This window comes from Centroberyx affinis, unplaced genomic scaffold, assembly GCF_046629955.1.
Source record: "Centroberyx affinis isolate AG114_WGS23_722 - 3 ecotype Tasmania unplaced genomic scaffold, CSIRO-AGI_Caff_v1 ptg007334l_1, whole genome shotgun sequence".
NCBI lineage: Eukaryota > Metazoa > Chordata > Actinopteri > Beryciformes > Berycidae > Centroberyx > Centroberyx affinis.
The window spans coordinates 24,788-46,877 of NW_027283701.1; the positions used below are offsets into that span (position 1 = coordinate 24,788).

General features: G+C 41.1%; 1 protein-coding gene across 1 annotated transcript; it reads right to left on the minus strand.

The window, feature by feature from the left end:
* Nucleotides 1-266: 266 nt before the first annotated feature.
* Nucleotides 267-9,446, minus strand: LOC139639475 (putative C-type lectin domain family 20 member A). The gene is made up of 4 exons (XM_071513576.1): nucleotides 9,318-9,446; nucleotides 7,096-7,400; nucleotides 3,914-4,206; nucleotides 267-734 (listed from the first exon to the last, which is right to left on the minus strand). The coding sequence occupies exons 2-4, from the start codon at nucleotides 7,382-7,384 to the stop codon at nucleotides 540-542; spliced, it is 777 nt and encodes a 258-aa protein (XP_071369677.1). The 5' UTR covers nucleotides 7,385-7,400; nucleotides 9,318-9,446; the 3' UTR covers nucleotides 267-539.
* Between the last annotated feature and the right edge of the window lie 12,644 nt (nucleotides 9,447-22,090).

A 22,090-nucleotide genomic window follows, 5' to 3' on the forward strand; every position in this document is an offset into this window, starting at 1 on the left:
TAATGTATATTATGTGTATGGCACTTTGTGCTGTCTATCGGTTGTGTTTTAATCATGTAAGTTAGTCTACTCTAGTCTACTCCTCTTTGGCAGGAAACCAGCCAATTCTATCCTATTCTATTCTAAAAATGTAATTCACTGGTAAAATAGTGAAAGTGGCTGCAATTGAGTCACTATACAACAGCCTGATGTATTTTTTACTTGGTAATTTAATAAATTACAGTGTTATACCCCTACCGAACCAACACAGACACTGACTAGGTGTGGTGACAACACTGAATCCTGATTGGCAGGTAGTACCAGCCTTTCAATATCAATTCATTTACATTTTTGTAATTTGCTTGATGATGTTATCGAGAGTGACTTAAGATAAGTACAACACTAGAATAAGATTCAGTTTCTAATTATAAATATTACAAGAAATCAGTAGTAAGGAGGTCAAGGGTCAGAGGTCCTGTGGTCCTAGATGAGTGACAGATGACTCATGGATGATAGAGAAGGAGGAGGAAATGTAATTTGAAATCTAAAAAGCTGTGAGTTTATGGCTTTTTGTAGCAGAGGAAGTTCCTTCTCTCTGTGCAGTCCCTCATCTTCCAGGATCCGAATCTCTTCTTCTTAAGCAGGGAACCGCAGTACTGCTGCTGGGCTGAACAAAGAGACCATTTTTGTGTCTGCGCAATCTCTCCGCCCACCCAGAGCCACTGGCCAGCCAGGAAACGCAGTCCTGTCCACACCTGGAGGAAACGACACAAGCACTTAGGGGAGCTAGACAGACACACTGGCCCTCTTTACACCTTCCATTAACATGCGTCTCATATCCAGATTGTATCTAGATATGATTTAACCTGATTACATTTACACCTGGTATTAACATGTCTCCAGTGTCCACATTGAGATCCGATTGAGATCTGATCACTCTGTCCAGCTCAAACAACCGAACGTCACATCCTCCTCTCGTTTGCGTGGGTCCAAAAAAAAAAAAAGATGATACCCATGCGTGAAGCCGCGCTTTTATTGTATGGACTAGGCTCCGCAGGGGGTCTGCGGAGGGTCCGCACCGAGCTCCGCGCTCCTCTCAAAAAATGAAACTTTGCGGAGGCCTCCGCAAACGCCACGATCAGTTCAGAGGCTATGATTGGTTAATGGTTGCTATGTTAGTTGGTTACCAGGGAAGTAAGTGTAATCGAATGAGAATCGAAGGAGATTCTTCGCTCTCCGTGAACACCGTGCTGCTACTGCATTTACCATGAAATGCTGTGGCTCTGCGGAGAGAACGGTCTGCCGTGAACACCGTGAACACCGTGAACACCGGGCGCAGAAACCATAAATTTGCCTGCTTGCTTTTGGAGGCGGGGGAAGAAGCTGTCTTCAACAACTGGAATGGCGAAGACGAAAGTCGGCGCGATTACGTATTTCCGCCCACGTAGTTGTTGTATGTGGATTGAAAACGCAATTGCATTTACGCGTGTGTTCAATGTGGTCACAATGCGTCCCTGACCACCCCCGGAGGTGGTTTGGCCGATCGGATCACAATCCGTCCTCAATGCGTCTTGGGTGCATTTACACCTGTACTTTCATGTGGTCAAGCACCATCCAATTGCAATCCAATCACCCAAAATGCATGTTAATGCAAGGTGTAAAGAGGGCCACTGTGTAACATGCAATCACTGCTACTCAGAGGTGGGGACTCGAGTCACATGACTTGGACTCGAGTGAGACTCAAGTCCCAATTTTAATTGCTTGAAGACTTGACTTGATGCTCAAACAGAAGACTTGAGACTTGACTTGACTTGGGTTCTGCTGACCTAGGACTTGACTTTGACTTGTACTTTGATGATTTGAAAAAGTTTCTAATGTCTTGACAAAAGATCTTGTGTTTGTGTAAATTAATTAGATTGAAAGTGATGAGATTTGTTCCAGCAGATGACTGAATTTAAATTCTGTTTTCTGAATTTGTATGGAATGATTGAATGCATTGAAGTTGAAACTGATTCTAGAAATCAAACTCATGATGCTCTTACCAAGTTTTTGTCCTATTAAAACCATATTGCATTGAAAAGTCCTAGAGATTTTGTTTTCTGTAAGATATTAAATTGATACTGGACTCTTGATTTGTTCTGACTTGACTTGGTGTTCTAAATTTAGACTTGAGACTTGAGTAAAGTTGACTCGGTCACACCTCTGTTGCTACTCATTCACTTCCATTCATTCAGCTTTTTCTGCATACAGTGTAACATTGCTTATTCACACACACACACACACATATAATGCATGCGCTGAAAACAGCTATACGTTTCATGAGTCTTAGATGCCTGACTATTTGAGGTGGGACATGCTATCTTATTCTATTGTATTTGCTTCTTAGTCAAGGCTGCTGTGCCATGTACAGTAGTGCTGGCCACTATGCCACTCATTTGCCTTGGTGCATGGGATATGTGTCATATGAGAACAACAAGAAATAAATTGTTTCAAGACGCTACACATTGTATACTTCTTGCCTGCATCCTCTGTGATGCATCACTATATTATTTTTCAGTGAAGTAGGCCTTGTTTGGGTGCCAGCATCTATAAAGTCCATTTATTTGTCCTTTTGACTGTTGTAACGATTTCTCCTGTATATAATTTATTTAATGATCATATTACTTTCTAGAAAAAACCCTGCAAGTATTCATTTTGTTGGTGCCAACTGTAGGTTTTTAAGGGTTGTCTTGTCTGCTTATGTTGACCACCGCTATTTAGTTAAAAGTCAAATCCTGATCTTACGCAATTAACTGTAGACTAGTTTATAAAACCATCTATTGAAAATAAACTATTTTTAGGGGTGCACAAAGTACATAACTACATTTTCACAACCAAACTTTGACTGTGATGAGAGGTAGACAGGAAGAGTGCTGTTTTTCATAAAGGCTTCATGTGTCACACTTACTACCTACTTCATGCTTATATCTACTTCATAATCGTTAAATGTATTTTTCTAATTGGATTAAAGATGAACAACTGAGTTTTCCATGTAAACAACATGGATTTGTTTACGTTCATAATTTCACTCCTACAAACTTAAAGTACGTTGTTAGACCCCAATGACTATGTTGAATAAATGTATTACCTTCAAAGACATTCAGAAAGTTTTAATGTTTACAAGGCTACAATCTTTACATCTGGATCTCAGAGCAGCAGCCCCCACCCTTCATTTGATTGATGGCCTTTGCAGGCGTGTCAGGTAACCATACCAGCTACTTCACCCATTGGCATGTCATTTAGTAGAATTTCCAGCTGAACAGGATTGTAACACAAGTAATATAGCTAGACTAGCTAGCAAGAATGCTACGTCTGCATCGGGGTGAAATGCTTTCTCTAACTTCCCTTTCTGCACAGATCAAAAGCCTCTCCGGTATTAAAGGTCCCATATTTTATACTTCCCAGTGTTATATTTTATGTCTTGGGGTCCATTCAAAGCTGTTTGTGTGGTGTCATGTACCAAAACCACTCTCAATCCATTTTTACACGTTCATTTTCCAGCATCTCTTTGAGCCTGTCTTGAGGTCTTATGGCTTATGTCCTGAGGTCCTGTTTTCCCTACCTGTAGCTGCCGGGTCTGTGGTGTCTCATGTTTCACTCTTGAAACGGTTAGCCAGTCAGAACAGAGGGGTCGTTAATATTAATGAGCCTTAAAGACACAGCAATAGAAACAGCCTGTTCTTGGCAAGGCTCAGAGAGATGCTGGGAGTGTTTTTGGTACATGACACCACACAAACGGTTTTTAATGGACCTCAAGACATAAAATAAAACACTGGAAAGTGTAGAATATGGGACCTTTAACCACAAGAGTCATACATTTGAGGTTGAAATACACACTACAATTACACAACTTTACACACACACACACACACACACTGCAGCAACACACCCTGACCTCATTAGTGGTAGCCTTCCGTGCCATTTCTCTGGCGAAGACGACGTCATCTGCAGCCTTCAGGGTGGCCAGGTCGTACCGGTGGTTGAGGTAGGTGGTAGGAGATTGACTGGGGTCCACAGCCTGCAGGGCCCTACAGTGCTGCAAGGCCTCCTCCCACGTCTTCATCTCCTGGACCAGAACCAGCCTCTCATCGTAACACAAGAAGGAATGGTGAGCACTGCAGTCATCGCTCTCCCATCCTATCTGTGAGATGTCATTCAAAACACAGTTCTCGCCATCGTCTGGTTCGTCTACATGAAGGGGGAGAGGGAGACAAATCCTTTATCAATTAAATTAGAATTAAGTGAATACAGTAGCAGTGGTGGAAAGTAACTAAGTACGTTCACTCAAGTACTGTACTTAAGTACAATTTTGAGGTACTTGTATTTTATGCTACTTTGTACTTATACTCCACTACATTTTAGAGGGAAATATTGTACTTTTTACTCAGCTATAGTTACTTTTCAGATCAATATTTTATATTTAAAACATTTGATCATCTTTATAAAATAACTATAAAATAGCATTGTTATAGATTAGACTACCCAAAAGTATAGCTAAATTGTTAAGATTAGCTTCACGTTGACAACTTTAAAATGCTGCTTACATGTACATGTATGTCAATAAATCAGTAACCTAGATAAATTTGATGTTAAAGTTGTAGTAAAGTAAAGTTCAGGCTGTTACTGATTACTACTGATGGATTTCACTGGTGGTGTGGTGTCCCGAAGAAAGATGTATACAGCTTGCTGAAATTCAAAGCTGAAGTTGCAAGTTGCCTTTGCAACGAGAGGAAAGTCTTGAAGAAGAGGGGGAGACCATCACAGAATGTTGAGGGAGACCTGGCTGAGAAGAAGCGCAGAGGTCCTGCCTCATCAGTGCCATCAACACCTGTGCGTCAGGACAACACTGACCATTGGCCTGTGTGGGTGGAGAAAAAGAGCCGGTGCAAATACCCTGGCTGTAAGGGTATAGTGAAAGTGCAGTGTTCAAAGTGTGTCACTTACCTATGCTTCACTGCTGAGAAGAACTGCTTCATGAATTTCCATAAAGAGTGAGCCTTAGACTCTTCGACGCATTCATTCCAATAGGTTGTTCCACAATGCTACAATGTTGCCTGCAGGCAACATTCAGACATGTAATCTTATGAAAAGAGTTATTTTTAACATTTTAACATTTTAAGTGGCATGCATTTTAACCTGTTGAGGCTATTGAGTATTTTCCATGTGTTTTTAAATAAATTTTGTTCAAGTTTGAAACACTAACTCTCTTTTTTTATTACTTACCATTATGGTACAGTGTTGCCTCAAGGCAACACACCCCAAAAAGTACCCCCAAAAAATTATTTCTTGAAAATTTCTTTAGATTATGTTTATTTGGTCTATTCTATTCTTTTTTTTCCCAACTGACATAATGCGTACCATAGAGGGTTAATATTCCAATAATTTATGAAAAATATAACTCTCTAAATGGGGACAGTTTGCATAATGAGTACGTTTACTTTGATACTCTAAGTACATTTTACTGCCAATACTTATGTACTTTTACTTAAGTAAGATTTTGAATGCAGGACTTTTACTTGTAATGGAGTATCTTTACATTGTTGTATTGCTACTTTTACTGAAGTAAAAGATCTCAGTACTTCCACCACTGTACAGTAGTACTCTGGTAAAAGTTATAATACTCTGACAAAATAGTGCTCAAATAAAAGTAGAAATAATTTGAATAGTACACATGTATAAATTATGCATACGCAGAAAAATCATGCATAGCTACTTTCCACATAGAAATTGGTATTTATAAAGAAAGGTGCCATGAGAGTGTGAATACCTCAATGCAAGCTGTACACCACGCATACACACACTTTTCTAAATCAGCTGAGCTGAGTGTCATATAGCTATGTGGCCCAAGGGATTTAGTCACATGCAAATTATGCTCCAAACGAGGCTTAGGCACGTGGTAGTAAAGATCCCTATTTTCTTTCATTTTTCCACTTTCTTTCCTCACCTACCTCACTTCCTTTCCTCTCCTTTCCTCATCACTAATTGGCTCTTGTTTCACCCTTTGTCACCCCTCATTTACCTGATTGACTTCACCTGATCACTCCTTATTTGAAGACTGCACTCCCTCCCACTCACTCTCTTACCTTTGCATGGGGCGGCAGTTCTGGTAAGAGGAGTTTATCTTACTCTTTAGTTCTTATCCTATGTCCATGTTAGTTTAACTGAGAACTTTATTTATCCTTATTTCTTTAAGCTGGACATGTGAGACTAATTTGACCTATTGTGTTAAGTTTTAATCTTGTATTTATTTTCTTTCAGATTCAAAGCCCATGTGTGTTTTTTCTCCCTTTTATGATCATAAATGGATTTCTTTGATTTTGGAGAAATTAAACCTTTGTTCAGAGGATTGAAGTCTCTTGGCTTTATTTCCATGCATTCTGATCCAATGTCCATGATGATGGTCAACTTTTCATTTTGAACCTCCTAATTTACACGCGTGCATGTGCATGCCTGTCATGATGAACAAGCGTCAATGTCTGTCAGCCCCACTGGCTTCTCTGCCACTCCTACATCCACGGCAGCCAGAAAGAGGAAAGGAAAAGGGGAACAGGCCTTCCTCAAAGAGGCTGAGGTAGCCAGTGAGAGAAGATTGAGAAAATTGCTGTCTTCGTCAATATTTATTTTTGTCAGATTTGTATTACTTGTCAGATGACAATTTTCCACCTTGTGTGGACAATAAAGTTGTATTCTGTTCTATGATACCTAGAACACAGTTGACAATGACTTAACATTTCTGTTTTCAAATAAATATCTGGAATGATTATAGCATGATCTTGGCAAGTATTAAATATACTACATTTTGGGGATACTTTGCAAGAATTTTTTTTTTTTTTGGTGTGTGTGTGTGTGACAAACATTTACTTTTTTCAACTCCTTTACAAATGTAAAACGTTCCACGATCATAGAATCATGTTTGACATTCCAGGCTATAATGTCAAACCTCAAACGTACTCTTATTATCTGGACTACGTAGTAAATTATCATGTATTATAGAATACAGTAGTCCTAGATTATCTAATCTAAAATTGAACGATACAAAGATGTACTTGAGAACTTCTTCTTCATAACCATGCTCACCATAACCCCAGGTAGTGAAGTTGGCCATCTCCTCTCCTCTGGACCATTTCCATGTAGAGGCTGAATCCTCTCGGTACAAACCGATCCAGCCGGTGACCTCTGGCAACTCCTCCATGTTTCTGACGGTGACCAAGTCGGTGTAGTGCTCTCTGCAGTGGGCCTGGGCATCCCTCCAGGACAAGCTGCTGTCGATGAACTTTGGAGTTCTCAATCTTGTCATCGCTGCACACAGAGGAGCAGGGAGGAGGAGGAGATGGACGAGGAGGAGAATGTGGATGTTCCTCACCATGTTTTCTTCAGGTAGGCTTCAAAATAGAGTAACCAGATAAGTAATTAACCGATATTTAATATTATTGCATAAACAATGCAAAACCAACAGTGCAATCAAACTATTTCATTGGATTTTAAAAACTATGATTGCCCCTTTGATATTTTAACACTGGGTTGTATGAACTGACGGCTAAACCAATCGAATGCCACGTGATCGGGGGGTAAAATGCGTGTCTTGTTTACACTGGAGTGAGGCTGTGAGAAATGGCGGAACAACAAGCGCGGAGGGAAATCTGCCAACAAACTGGTAAATGTAAGTGGTTTTCACGTGCAGATAACCCAAGATATGTGGAAATTTTTGGTGAGCTATTTCTAAATGTACAGATTGACTGGTATGGGAAATGTACAGATTAACCGGTAAATCTGTACACTGACTGTTTTTCCATATAAACCATAACATATACATATATATTTTTTTAATCACACACCCATACCTACCCACTCCCTTCTAGATCACATACATGTACTTGCATGCACATTTTTTATTTAACTTTTTATTATTTTTATTACTGTTATTGGGGTAGTCTCACTGACATTAAAAATCTCCAGAGATACCTGGCCAAAACTGTTGATCAGCAGCATCACAATGCACAAAAACGTTGAAGACAAACAGCATACAACAAAAACACAATCAAAACCATATAAAAGGTCATTGCAAAATTCACTATATGAACAATAGTTATGAGGAGGTTGTCATCTTCAATCTGTTAAGAAATACTATAGGAAGGAATCCCTGTAATTTACTACATTTACTCATTAGCACACCGATGCCTCTCGTTATTCTCACTTCCAAACAGTTTCACAAAAGGCTCCACAAGCAGTAGAACAATAATAAATAAATGTCAGCAGGCTAAATAATAAAAACTTTCACATATCAATTTATATAGAATAAAATGGGCAAATAGAGAGTAAACTAGATTTTTTTAAAAATGTACAGCAGCCTGCCTGTAGAAATGAAAGATAAACTGTACTGAGTTGTTTGTCTTTCAGAGGCAAGTTATCAGATTGTGGCAGGTGGAAATTAAAATCCCCATTTTTTTTTTTAAAGTAAATATTAATTTAAATTATTCCTGTCCACCCTTTCCTCTAACAAAACCATTTAGTGGAGGATTTCATGCAAAACACGTTACAGAACAATGTGTGTATACAACGATTACCAATGTCCAATGCTACAGTTCTGCACCTGAGGGTCTTTTGATAAATTTAATCAGAGTGGGATATCAACCAAAAAGTATAAACAGGTTATTGCTCTTATGGGTTTATGTTCTGCTAGATTCTTTGAAATCACAGACCTAATTGAGAGGCACACCCACATCGTTTTACACATGGATGGAAATGAGTTGTGTAGGCTAGTGTGTCTACTGTTGGACTAAATTATAAGATCAGTTTCCCGGCCAAAGTACATCTATATTGAATGCATAGGTTATCAACACAGCGATATTTTAACTGCCTAGCAAAATTGGCCAAAAAAAAAAAATGCACTCATTACTCCAAATGTAATATGAGGTCTGGCTGCACTGATTTGCCAATCTTCCGACGTTGTAGAGTTACATGAATTAATCTCCCGCACCTCACAGATCTCACAGAGGTTACAGAGGTAATTTGGCCATGTGGCACATTGTACCATAACAAAACATAGTGACAGGACTATTGTTTTCCACTCATACTAACCAACAACTGTACTCATTTACCAGATTATGAAATATTTACATTTACCATTTTCCCACATTTATTGTAACATACATATTTAGTATGGTTGGCTCCCAACACTGGCAATGCTAGATCCTTGCTCTGTCCATGGAGCTACACAGGGAATTGAATACCTAAGCCTGGCAGTGCTAGTGCTTTGCTCAACCCCAACATCCAAGCCTGGTTTCTACGACAACACTCACCAGAGATGATGGCACCAAGGGAGGGAGCTCAGTGAACGGAGAAGAGACGCTCCTTAGTCCAAGACAGAGCTGTCAGATGTTTTGACTGCCCACTCTGTAGGACCCAACAGGACCTTGGACACCAGGTTCCCTCCACATCAGAGCTCTGATAGACTTCATGGTCAAGACCAAACAGAGCAGTGTGCAAAACAAACCTGGACACACCCACCCCAACAGTCACTCACAGATTCACTCACCTGGACATGGCTCGAGTTCAGAGATATCCAACCACCCCCCCACCAAATACACACATGCACACACACACACACACACACACCTCATCTTAAATCTTCCTTATCTTCATTAGTAAAATCCACGCAGCGATGCAAAGCAGAGTAGGACCTGTCCTCCTCCATAGACAAATATAAGCATTTCATTTGTATGTCATTTACATTTATATTTACATATTTTTAATGAGAAGATGAGCCCCATCATCTCCTCTAGAGCTATAGCTTTTGTCTACCTCAGTGATTCTCAACCTTTTTCATATGAAGGACCCTAATTTAGTCCACATTAGGGCCACGGACCCCCATTTGATGAGATTTTGTCACTCAGACCCAAATCTGAGATTATTTTTATTGTTAGATATGATTTGTCCAGAATCCAATGACTATCTGTATTAGTGATTATCTGTAGAAACTATGATCAAAACAGCCATTCTTCTACATTCTTCGACATAATTGTGTTACTTCTTGTAAATGAATTTGAATGCTGAAGTTTAACAATTCATCAATTAACTGGGGACCCCCTGGAGCCCCCTCAAGGACCCCTGGTGGTCCCCGGACCCATGTTGAGAATAAAAGCACAATTGTGATAACATCCAGACTGCCAGACCAAACAGCCAGACCAAAGTAAATGATCTGAAAAGACAACGAATAATAAAGTAATTTACATAAATACTTTACATAATGGCCATTATACAACAGGGAGTGTCAGCTAGCAACCTGGGCATTTTCAGGAGGGTGAGCTCAGGGCATATATTTGGTGTCAGCCACAATTCCCCAGCAAGCAACCCTTTCCAAAAGAATCAAAAGAATAATTTAATTGTTAACATACAGCAAGAAATTATGGTATTCTAAATAACAGAAAAAGGTACATCTTGGTTGCATTTAGTTACAATTGGAGAGTTTTTTTTTTGTTTTTTTTAACAATTGGACATAAAAATTGAAGTTTTTATGTATTTCTCAACCCAATATTCACAAGTTACACTTGAAGAGCTCATGGGCAACACATAGCCCAGTCTTATTTTAAAAACACAGATTTGCCAAAATACAATCAAAATACAATATGAATAAACACCATCCTTAATGTGTGTGTGTGTGTGTGAGAGAGAGAGAGAGAGAGAGAGAGAGAGAGGGAGAGAGAGAGAGAGAGAGAGAGAGAGAGAGAGAGATAAGGCCTTGTGTTTATGTGACAGACATTATGTGACTGACAATTTTAGTGTCGTGGGGAGGGCTTCTTGGTAGAGTTTTGAAACCCCAACCTGTCCCTGACTTGAGGACATGCACATGTATGACTGGATCCTCTCCAACTGCAGCAAAATAAGCTACTGCTGTTGTTAAATAGTCTCCATCGATGTCAGGATGTGACGTAGAGTTGCTGCAAAAATACAGATACAATATGAATCAAGTCTCACAAAGAGCCAACATTTAACCCTGAAGATAAAGTCCGATTAAAAAAAAAAATGTTGCAGACCTTCGTCTAACGCTTACAATTAGACATTATAAGCTAAGTGTGTTGACAACCGACCTCATCAGATTGGTAAATTGTTTGCTGATAAGTGATGTTGGAGGACGGACCGTTTCTGGGATGCTTTATGGCTCTGGGCTCACACTGTCAAGCTGTGGTGTGATGACCTCACTACTGTGTTACAATATAAACTGAACAGATGCTGCTGTTGTGTTAGAGGGTGGAGAAATGCCCCTTGCTGTCATTGCTAAAAGCAAAAAATAGTGAAATCCTTCAAAATCTCTCCATACAATATGGTTGAACTAGGACAGCTTTCTGCTTCGTAATGCACAGTGTAGGAATTGCTTTGACTCGAGTCTTTGTCTACTCCATTTGATAATGTGAACAAAATATGGTTACATGATTTTGTTGACATGCCATTACAATGGACACCTTGGATTTCATCTTTCTAACTAGGAGCAGGTAATGTTATGCTCATTTTCGTTTTAAATATTCAGTACAGTCATCCTCTTGCTCAGTTTGCAGGTCTGAGGTATCCAGTGCTTTAAGGAGCAGCATCTGAGTCTCACCATACATGTCTGTAAGAAGGCATTGTATCAATTATCATTATGTCCTGACAGTTAACAGGTTAAATTAAAAGGGGGAGAGGTATCAGAGGGGAGGATGAGTTGTTGAGCTTCTTTGAGGTTCTAGATGTTTTGCTTTTACTCAAAAACCATGACAAAGGTGAAACTGATATATTTTAATACCCATAATTATATGAATATTGGCTATGTTAACTAAGAGTGATATCTTAGCCCACCACTGGATAAAGTCTGCGAATATCTTGGGCTGCTGTTAGCTGTATATGCTGCTACTTGTTCTATAAATGAAGTTAAAATGCAAATGCAATGCAAATGTTGATCTTCTGCTCATTTTATATGACTCATAGTTTTAGTTGCTCGGATCCTGACATCAAATGTATTGCCTGAAGAATCCTCAGGAGGGTCTGTTCTCTTAGCAGCACAGTCACATCACACCCGATCTTTAAAGGGAGTAGGACACTCCCGCACCCATGGCACTGGCACGATTTCAGTGTCCCCTGCTGCTATGAAGTCCACAATATGGAATATTCAGTGCCATGAAGAAAATAAAACATTTTAGAAGTAAGTATAGGAATCGCACATCAGACGGAACATACACTGGGTAGTCAAAGACGGCTATTGCATTCATTGTGAATTCCTTGTACACCACATATGGATCCCCTTCAGTCAGAACCCACTGAACACAAGACATGATTTCAACATGGTGTCTATGCTTTAGCATAGTATGCATACTATGCTCATGCTTCATCATAGCTTCATCTTATGCCTTTCATCATAGTTTTGTTTCAACAGCCAATCTAACTGAATTTACAATGTTAATACAACTTAGGAAGAACTGGACACAAATGTAACTCCTTCAACACAAACAATTACTCTATTAGTCAAGTCTATCCTGGGACGTCTCTTGTTTACCTCTTCAGCAAAATCCTCTAGTAATCTTTTTATGTTAAATAATAAAATTAAATATATACTGTGTGTGGCTTACCAAGATGGAAATCACTCTCCATGTTTTCCTTTCTAAACAGTAGATATTGCTGATGTTTCTCCAAATGAATGCTTTGTTTTCTGTCTCAATTTGCAGGTGAACACCGATCAGAGATGACAACTGTGAGTCTGTGTCTGTGTTCAGGTCAATGGCTGCCTTTATGACACTGACATTCTAAATTCTATGAACTCTGTTGCATTCTGTCCAGCTGCATTATGATTCATCAGATGAAGCTCAGGCCCCCAGTAAACTTTAATGACAGAGATGTCTCGCTTTGTAGGCCTATATGGTTTATTGCCTAAACATGATTAAACAAGCACACAGTACAGACCCACGGCGCTTGTTCAATTTTATGCACTGAGGCCTTGCCACAGGTTAAATTACCTAATTTCACTAACGTTACTTAAATACCACAAGATTATAATGTTACCTACCATTAAAGTTTGTAGGGCAGCAGAAGTTGTTAGGGAAACATTGCATCTTGCAGTCAAAGGCGCCCTCAAGAGGCCATCTCACAAAACGCATCATCTGACGAAGCGACAGATGACTGACTGACTGACCTAAATTTGCCTCATGAGGGACATTCTAAAAGGCTTAATGTGAAAACGGTTTAACAAGGCAAAAAAATATTTAACGTTGATGAAAAAAAAATGAAGTTGGGGCAAATTCGGAGCACCTCAGGAAGCCGAAAAAGGCCAGCAGGAACATGGATTCTAGGGTTAAGTCAACCATAGGGGATATGTAGCCTGAACGTAGAGAACAGATGCAGAGGCTGAGAAGGTCAGAAGTGAGTGGCAAGCGTCTAGCCGGGAGAGCAGGTTCCTGTTTACGCAAGCCTTTGATTAACATAGTAACATGGGAATGGGAGGTAGAAGGACAGTGGAGGCCAGTGACTAGTTTGAAGAAGTTGATTCCTGCTAAGTAGGTCTGGATGGTGGAGGACCGGATTTTTTGGACAGAATGAGCATGGGTGATAAAATTGCAGATAGACATGATGTCCAGAGAGGGTAAGGACAGCTGGTAGATGGCGTGGTATGCCTTGAAACAATTCCAGCCAGTTAGGTAGGCTGAGAAAGTGCTTGGGGTGAGGCTGTTAAGGATAGCTTCTTGTGAAACATTAGAGAGGTTTCCCAGCTGTGGAGCTAGTTGAAATGGTGGGATTGGTATGGGATGAAAATCCTATTCTGGGGCTTCAGGAAGAGGGACGCCAAGTTCTGAGAAAGCTTTTGTGAGAGTAGTGAGCCCGAGGTGAGGAGGTGAGGCTGGTGGAGTGACGACGAGAAAATCGTCGAGAAGATGGAGTATGTAAGGGAGTCTGTGGTTGTTAGTCAGGATCCAGAACAGGGCTTCTGAAAGAGAGTCGAAGATCTTAGGACTGCTTCTGCAGCCGAAGGTAAGGTGCACAGAAAAATAATATGCACCTTTCCAGCAAACACCGAAAAAACGGCAAAAGTCTGGATGAACTGGCAAGACTTTGAATGCACGTCCTGCTAAATGGATGAGGGTGATGGCGTGGTCAATGGTTGCATATTGCATGGAGAAATCTGGACTAGGAATGACACTGTTGATGCTCGGAATGTGTGAGCCATGTGGGCAAGACAGGTCTATTATCAGCCTTTTTTTTCCAGAGTATTTTCAAGTGGCGACGCCTATTGGGCTGATGCGGAATACTGGAAAAGGAGGATTGTCAAATGGGCCTATCATAAATCCTTCCTTGACTTCCCGAGCCAATAGGGTGTCAACATTGTGAGGTTCCGCCAGAGCGGACTGAAGGTTGTGACAGTCGTGGGAAGTGTCGGGAAGTACTTCTATACCTGGATGGAAACCATGTGTGCCATCGATGAGAAAGTGAACAAACTGTCTATCTGGATGGTTTTGTAGAGCAGTGGCAAGGACATGTACCTTAATGGGTGTGCCAAGGTGCTGTGCTAGTCAGTCTGCAGGTGTGGTTGGATTGTGGGGGCAGGTACTCCTGGCATGAGCACCGCCGCAGAAGGAGCAGACGTGCAGGAGGCGGCAGTTGGAAAGAGTGCAGCCCAGGTGGTTGAAGTTGTTGCACACCATCCTGCCTCCCTGGTAGAGTATTGGCCTTCCCCGTTTGTCGAGTCCCTTCGGCACGGGGACATTGACTGAAGGATGTATGTCCATGGGCCTAGGGATGATGGGAGGTGGGGGTGCGGCTGGTGATAGACGATTAAAAACTGGGGCATTGCGCGAGGAAGAGGGACGTGAGCGAGGTGGTGGAGCACTGACCGTGCATGCTGTGGCAGGGTGGGAAGGGGCTCCGCATAACTCGCAGGAGAGGGATGTGCGGGCTGCGAAGATGCGGCAGTAAAGTTCGAAGTTGAGGGCACCCCAGTATGTTCCCTGGTTAAATTGCTGTATCCGGCCAGCTGCCTGGTTAGCAAAGTGAACGTGGTAGCTGTAAAAACCTGTCCCTCCGAAACGTAAGGCCATGTCAAGCACGATAGATAGATAATCATCTACCTCAGATCTCCGTGCGGGAAAGGCTGAGCAGATAATGTCACGGGAAAGTGAAAATGCAAGGGCAAATTCTGCAGGAGTTAAATCCTGGTCCAGTCTCTGATGTCGGGCTCTATTTGTGGACATGGAGACCGAATAGAAGATGAGGGCGCACCGCAAATGCATCGTGGTGGAAAGCCGGGGACCGTAGGCCTACGTGAGGGGGGGCGCTGCCGATGAGAAGAGGGTTGGAGCCGGCTCCTATGGCCATGCCTGCTGCGGCCGTGGTTTTGCAGCCCTCGCTGAAGGAGGAGAGGAGGCCTGACATCTGCTGGGAGTCGGAGAGATCTCGTTGGTGGAGTGGAGATGCCGACAGGGCCGTGGTTCTTTAACCACTGAGCGCAAGTGACTCCACTGGGACGCTTGGCTGTGGTCTGGTTGCTGTTGCATGTCTGGTGGAGGATAACCAGTTGATCATACAGATCACCGTCTGAATCGGGTGGATGGATCCGCAGTTCGGGATCCATGGTGAGTTGACTGTTTTTTGAAATCGAAATTTCCGTGTTTGTCCGAGTTTAATAATGCTATCGAGCGTTTAGGAGTGATGCACGGTCTGTCTGTTCTCGAGAGATCTGAGACAAACGGGGCAGGATGGATTGATCAGTTATAAGTAGGCTAGGCAGGTGATTAGCGGTGTGGTTGAGGCGTGGCCCTGCTCCTGAATCTAGGGTAACGAATTAACTTTATCTATTGTGAAGAAATTCAGTGTTACATAGGAAATTTACAGGCAGATGTTTCAGTGGTTCTAGGAGGTGAGACTGTAAGAGAGAGTTTTAATAGACTGAAAGGCTTGTACAACTGATGGATATGTCCTGATGAAAATACTAAAGAGCAAATTGGGGAGAAGATTGTAATGGAGCACTATGCGGGTTATAGACCAGATGTGCACACCTGGGTAAAGGAACATATGCCATTAACAGGAGAGCAAGCGATTCAATTGTCAGAAAGATATCTTGCTGCCTACAGAGATGTCCCATGCCAGAGAAATTAGGCCAGATACGAGGGAGGTAGGACAGATTTTAATGAACAGTCACCAAACATTCATATGCTTTTTCTGACAGCAGCTTGATCACAAGGCCTCTGTACACCCTTTAAAAATCACCAAATTTGCCAATCTTTGTTATGCCCCTTGTGAGGAAATTAAGATGATAACTAAGCTTACCCCCAACATCAAACTTTTTGGCTGGACCACAACAGCGGGGCCAGCCCTATAAATGCGAATGTCTGTCACTCACTGACTGAGTGATGAAGTTACACCATTGGTCGGCCGTGGCACGTGGCACATCATAGGATCACAGAGCAAGAAATTTAAGTTTCGTTTTCTCCGCCATCTTGTTTCTCCACTGAGATCGGGAGCCCGTTTCTCCCACACAGTAAGCAGGCTGACCAATATCATGCATGTAAGCTGAAGCTAACTGAAGCTAAAGTAGAATCTATACAATCATATCGCCGTTTATTTCGATGCATATACGCAAGCTCAGTCCACCTGACAGCCCTCTGCTCTGTCGGCGGAGAGAGAGACACAGACAAGCATGGAGGTTTTGGTGTGCCGAGGGCTTACTGCCGACGCTTCCCGGAGTTTTCCCGGGGGAACGGTTCCAGCTAGTGCTGGCGAACAGCGTTTTCGGCACCGATGGGTACCAGAGCGACCGGGGCTTGGATCGGGAGGATCAATGCGGGCCGTGGCCGCGGTGGAGAGGACAGCGGCAGAGAGAGGAGACGGGACGTGCTGGAAGATCAGTATGGATCAGTATGGATGTATGGACTATTATTCTGTATATTAACAGTCTGCAGCAGAGTTAGTTACACTATTGGTCGGCTGTGGCACGTGGCACACCCATACAGTCCAGCCATATACTAGGTTTTGACCTAGTCTTGTTAAGTCTAAGGAGCTTCACAAACACTTGGTCCCAGTTTTTTTGTGAATGGGTGTGCAGGGTAAGGTCTGGTTTAGGGTATTAGTTTGGCTACATTTGTCAATTTTTGTGGATTTTTCCTTAAATGGTAAGTCACATTTAAATATCTGTAGATAGCGCTTCTAAGGGCAGCTGCATGAATTTGAGCTCTTGTTTGTTTTGAATGTTTTACTGTTTTAAAACGTTTTATGAATAAATCTGCAAGGTGACTAATACATCAGCAAGTACTGAACTAGATTGCATGGACCAGCTGTTCTGTGTCTGGCAGGTCCACCAGGAATGCAGCAAAACTTCTCACAAGTCATTTGTCTTTCGTCCCCTGGGGTTTAACAGTAGTTAATATAATTTTTCACCCATTTCACCCTTAATGAGTTGGCATTTATAAATCCTTTTATAAGTTACCATGGTGATTTACCCCAGTTAACTTGAAGTGAGCCACCTTCAAGAGACTGAAAGGGTTACTGCCAGGGTTAAACCCAAAGTTATCTTGCTAATCCACCAATCTCGCTCTGTGAGAGGCCCCAGGTGGTCGATGCTGCTCTGCTATCTTCCCCAATGGAAAAACTAAGGCAAAAATTAGACTTAAACTTTGAAAAATCCCAGCAAAACGACTACTTCCTGTTGTAATTTTTTCCTCGGCATTGTAGCCATCACTTTGATTACATGAACTGTGAGTGTGAGTCAGCGAGGTTAGCTAAACCCCCTGTCCCGATACACCCCCTAAACACTCTGCTTAGACACTAACCCTAGAATGTGCGCTTTCCTGCGAGCCGCTGCCATGATGGTGTCCCATTACCAGGTGAGCCAAATCAAGCGAGGGCGAGTGGCTGATCAGCCCTCCGATTGTCCCTCGAAATTGAGGCAATTAAAGTGCTGGCTTAAAAGCGAGGGTTACCCAGCAGGCACTGCGATACCAAAGCGAACCTTTGCGGAGAGGATGGCAGAGGAGGAGACAACTTCCCACAAATGTAAGTCAGCTAAGTGTCGGGAGGATTTTACAATTGCCCCCATATGCTGACTTTTTAACATTGATGAGGGGGAAACCCTTTTTTGTGCGATGTGGTTTCTGTTTCTTATTAATTATAAATTGTTTTTATATTTGTATAATTATATAAATAATTTAACTGTTTTAATTAAACTGGAATTAATTGTTGAATGGAGATAAAATTGTTTTAACTATATCTAAATGTTGATGAGGGGAAACCCTGTTTTTTTGTGTGATGCTGTTTCTGTGCTTATTAATTAGAAATTGTTTTTACATTTGTATAATTATATGATTAATTATACTGTTTTAATTAAACTGGAATTAATTGTCCAATGGATATTAAATTGTTTTAACTATATCTATATTCTTGGGAGTTTATTGTGGACCTTGGTATTTATATGAAGGTATTACTGTGTTGTTACAATTGCCCCCATATGCTGTTACAATCGCCCCTGCACATGGGGGCAGATGTAACATTTGACTTCTAGTGTTTCAATCAATATTGTGACTCTAACATTGCTTGTAAAAACATTTCATGACTGTTAACAAGTAGAACACGGATACAAGTTACCTACATAAAAATTGTATCCAAATAGTTCAAGAGGTTACAATTGCCCCTGGTCTCCCCAAACGGAAACGGATGCGGCGGCGCTTACGTTTAACTTTTTAGACCACCCTTTAGACAGTGATTGGTCTGATCTGACGCATGTGTCAGACCTGTCAAGTATGATTCGAAAAATATTTTGAGGGCTAGACATGTTAAGTTTTGAAGTTAAAGTATTATCATTTGCACTGAAAAAGAGATTGCTTTTCCTTAGAAATGGATACTGTGAAATAACAGCGTTGCAGAGACTAGTGTCATGTGTATTTATTGCTGAGGTGTATTTTCTTTTGTTCTTTTCTCTAACAAAGCTTGTTTTACCTGTTGACTATGATAAAAAAAAAAAGAATAATCAAAGTAAAATCATCATAAGACCTTAGACTGCCAATTTTTCATTGTGGAGTTTTGTGATTAGGCTAACTGCTTATATATTTATTATCAACAAGAGAAATACCTTCACGGTAAAGCTTCGGGACGTTTATTTTGAAGGTCGGGAACGAAATTCTATCGGAAGTGAGTGTCTTTATACTGCTGGGGAGGAGGAGGAGGGTCTTATTTTGGATTTTATTAATCAAACATGATTAAAAGTAACAGTCTCTCCGAAGCAGAAGGTGGCGGTAATGTGCCTATAACGCTGGTTGCCAACCGCCGTTAAACGACAAGAAGAAGAAGAAGTCTTACTTTGAAAATTGTAACCGGAAGTACAGTATGTTTAATTTTAGCTAGCTTGTTGGGTTTTTGCCTGACAGCCGCAGAGGGCTTGTGGGGGCAGTTAACGGGTTATATTAAGCCAGCAATTTAGTTCTGTGCGACAGAGAAAATAGTGAAAATCGTCATCGTTGGTCTTTATTCTTGATGAACCACCGAGCCAGTCCAGAGGAAAAATGCACCGTCTTAAACACCTAGTATACCAGCCTCCCGTCGTTCTTTATCGGTCTAAGTCGCTGAATTCGTGTTTGTCGCAGTCTGTTCGGCTCAAAACGCAGGGGCCTATTGAGAAGTATGGTTTGAAACGGTTCAGCACGGCAGAGGCCACCGTGGAGGCGAGGGAAAATGGCAAGATGCGAGAGAAAAGCCTGACTATGGAGACCTTAAACCCGCAGGTGAAAGCAGTGGAGTACGCCGTGAGAGGACCCATAGTCATCAAGGCTGGGGACATCGAGAGGAGGCTGCAGCAGGTGAATAACTACTTCACTGATATAAACTTATTGAACGTCCTACACCATTACAATCTGTTTTCCTCGTCGTTATCTCTTGAAGTTACTGAATGGTTGCTTTGTAAGGAACAAAGATGGTGACGAGATAGCCCCGACAACGCTACAATCTATCTTGTATGGGACTGTGAGGGAAGAATGTGACCCCAAATTCATCCCCCCCCCCCTTCAAAAAATCGCCAATTTAATGTTGCCGGTTGTTGACAAATGGACACGTATCGTTGAGTATGACTTGTGACATTTTACTAATCGTTGGGATCTTCTGGTAAATTCAGTCTCACTTCAATGAGACCATAACTTCTACACACTGCTCGCTACCGCCTGTCACGCTGCAACGTTAGGTGGAAGACGATTGTGGGAATAACAATTGACATTTTATGGAAATACGTGCTGCTTGGTGAATTGAATGTGTGCCGAAATTAATAATGGCTCCCAACGATTCATAAAATGTCTTAAGTCATGTGTCTGTGTGTCGATAAGCAAGGCAACATTAAATTGACAGAATTTTCCATTGAGTTTGGCGTTGCATTCTCTCCATACAAGAGAGAACGGAGGCAGCAACAGCAGAGCAGGTTGCATCATCCTGCGCCGCATCCTCACATCCTTTCGCCTGAATCCCTTTGTAATTAACTCTAGTATTACAGCGCATCTAAAGTTCCTCTTCAAGCCAAAAAATGTAAAGTTAAATACATCTGTATGCTGCTAGAAGTAGCCAATCTTGCTAGGATAGTGAGATAGGTTACAGTCTCTATGCTTCGGAAAGATGGACTGCCCCTGGATAGCTACACCAAAATGTGTTCGGCGTTGTGCCACGCGGTCAAGTCGGACAGAATATAAAATATGACTTCCTGTCAAAACTTTCAAAATAAAGCTCCTTTAAAAGAATTAGCTGTGAACATATAATGGCTAAATATGTCACAGAAAAAGAAAAAAAGATATTTGGTAGAAGTAAATCAATGTGGAAACCTTGAATGAATAAATCTGTGCCCTCAGATTTAATAATCGGTGTCCAATCAGTGCCCTCAATTTTACAAGCAGGTATGGTTACACACAGTATATGGCGCTAAACTCAAAAAATACTTGAGGAATGCAGAACTCAGAACACCTGAAACACACCTAAAAGTGTGAAACCCTATTCAGTTTATGTGAGAAAAGAAATGTAAATCGACATTTTCTGTGGTTTGCTTTTTTATGTGCTCTAATAATTTATGTAAAATGTATTGTATATGGTGTAAATAATTTGACGTTACCATTTCACGGTTGTCAAACAACAGCAAGATCACTAAAATGTTTTTTCTTGAAGTCAAAGATGCTAACATGACTCCTCTCTTGAACGGAAGTTTGCACAGAAGTTTGCTAGCTTGTAAGCAGTTTGTGACTTCCAGAAAATATACATTTTAATGATAATGCAGGTCTTTGATAACTGTGAAAAGACGACAAATCATTTACAACATATACATTTCACATAAATTATCAGAACACAGAAAAAGCAACCACAGAAAATGTCGATTTTTTGTTTTGCCCATAGAAATAGAGCGGGGCATATCAGATTAGACATTCTTATCTATGGTATCACAGCAGGAGCTCAAGTGAGAAATTGCTTTTATACAAAAGTTTGACAAATATAAGATGTGAGACAACAGATTATGACTTCTGTCTTTTATTTGTCTCTGCCAAACAAGAGCATTTCTCCTTTGCCCAGAATTTCTCTCAAATTATTTTCTCATATGAACTGTAACCAAGTACATTCTTGAAAATTGCATTTATATTTATGTTCAGTGTATATTAGATATATTAGAACACCTGTGAGGCGGAATGATGCACATAGTAAAACGTCTCATTGTTGTTATACTGTATAGCAGCACTCATGGAAAGCTTCCTGTCCAATTAAATTACTTGACTGGACTAACTATTGTATAATGAAAGACAGAAAAATGTTCTTTTAAGGCTAGTTAGAGCTGATTGGTCGATTTCAGACAGTCCAATGTCTACGTAGACTGGAGCAAAATCTGAATCGCTTGTACAAGTGGGCGTGTTTTATATTTGGTGACTCAGGGGAAATGGCATAATAACATGATTCAGATTTTTTACTGTTATTAGCCTACTTCACATCTCCAAGTAGCAAAATCACCAGAAATATTAGGAATTGCCGCATCCTAGGATACCCCTTTAAACAAAGAGAGAGCCTATGGCATTCAATTCTGACTTTCCAGATTGTATTTACCACTTTGTTGGCT

What these genes read in the sequence shown, in the direction of transcription:
- LOC139639475 (XM_071513576.1), bottom strand. Translation starts at nt 7,384, where the DNA reads ATGGTGAGGAACATCCACATTCTCCTCCTCGTCCATCTCCTCCTCCTC. An exon ending in CTTCACTACCTGGGGTTATG is followed by an intron (nt 4,207 to 7,095) that starts GTGAGCATGGTT and finishes CCCTTCATGTAG; the next exon opens with ACGAACCAGACGATGGCGAG. An exon ending in GGAAGGCTACCACTAATGAG is followed by an intron (nt 735 to 3,913) that starts GTCAGGGTGTGT and finishes CGTTTCCTCCAG; the next exon opens with GTGTGGACAGGACTGCGTTT.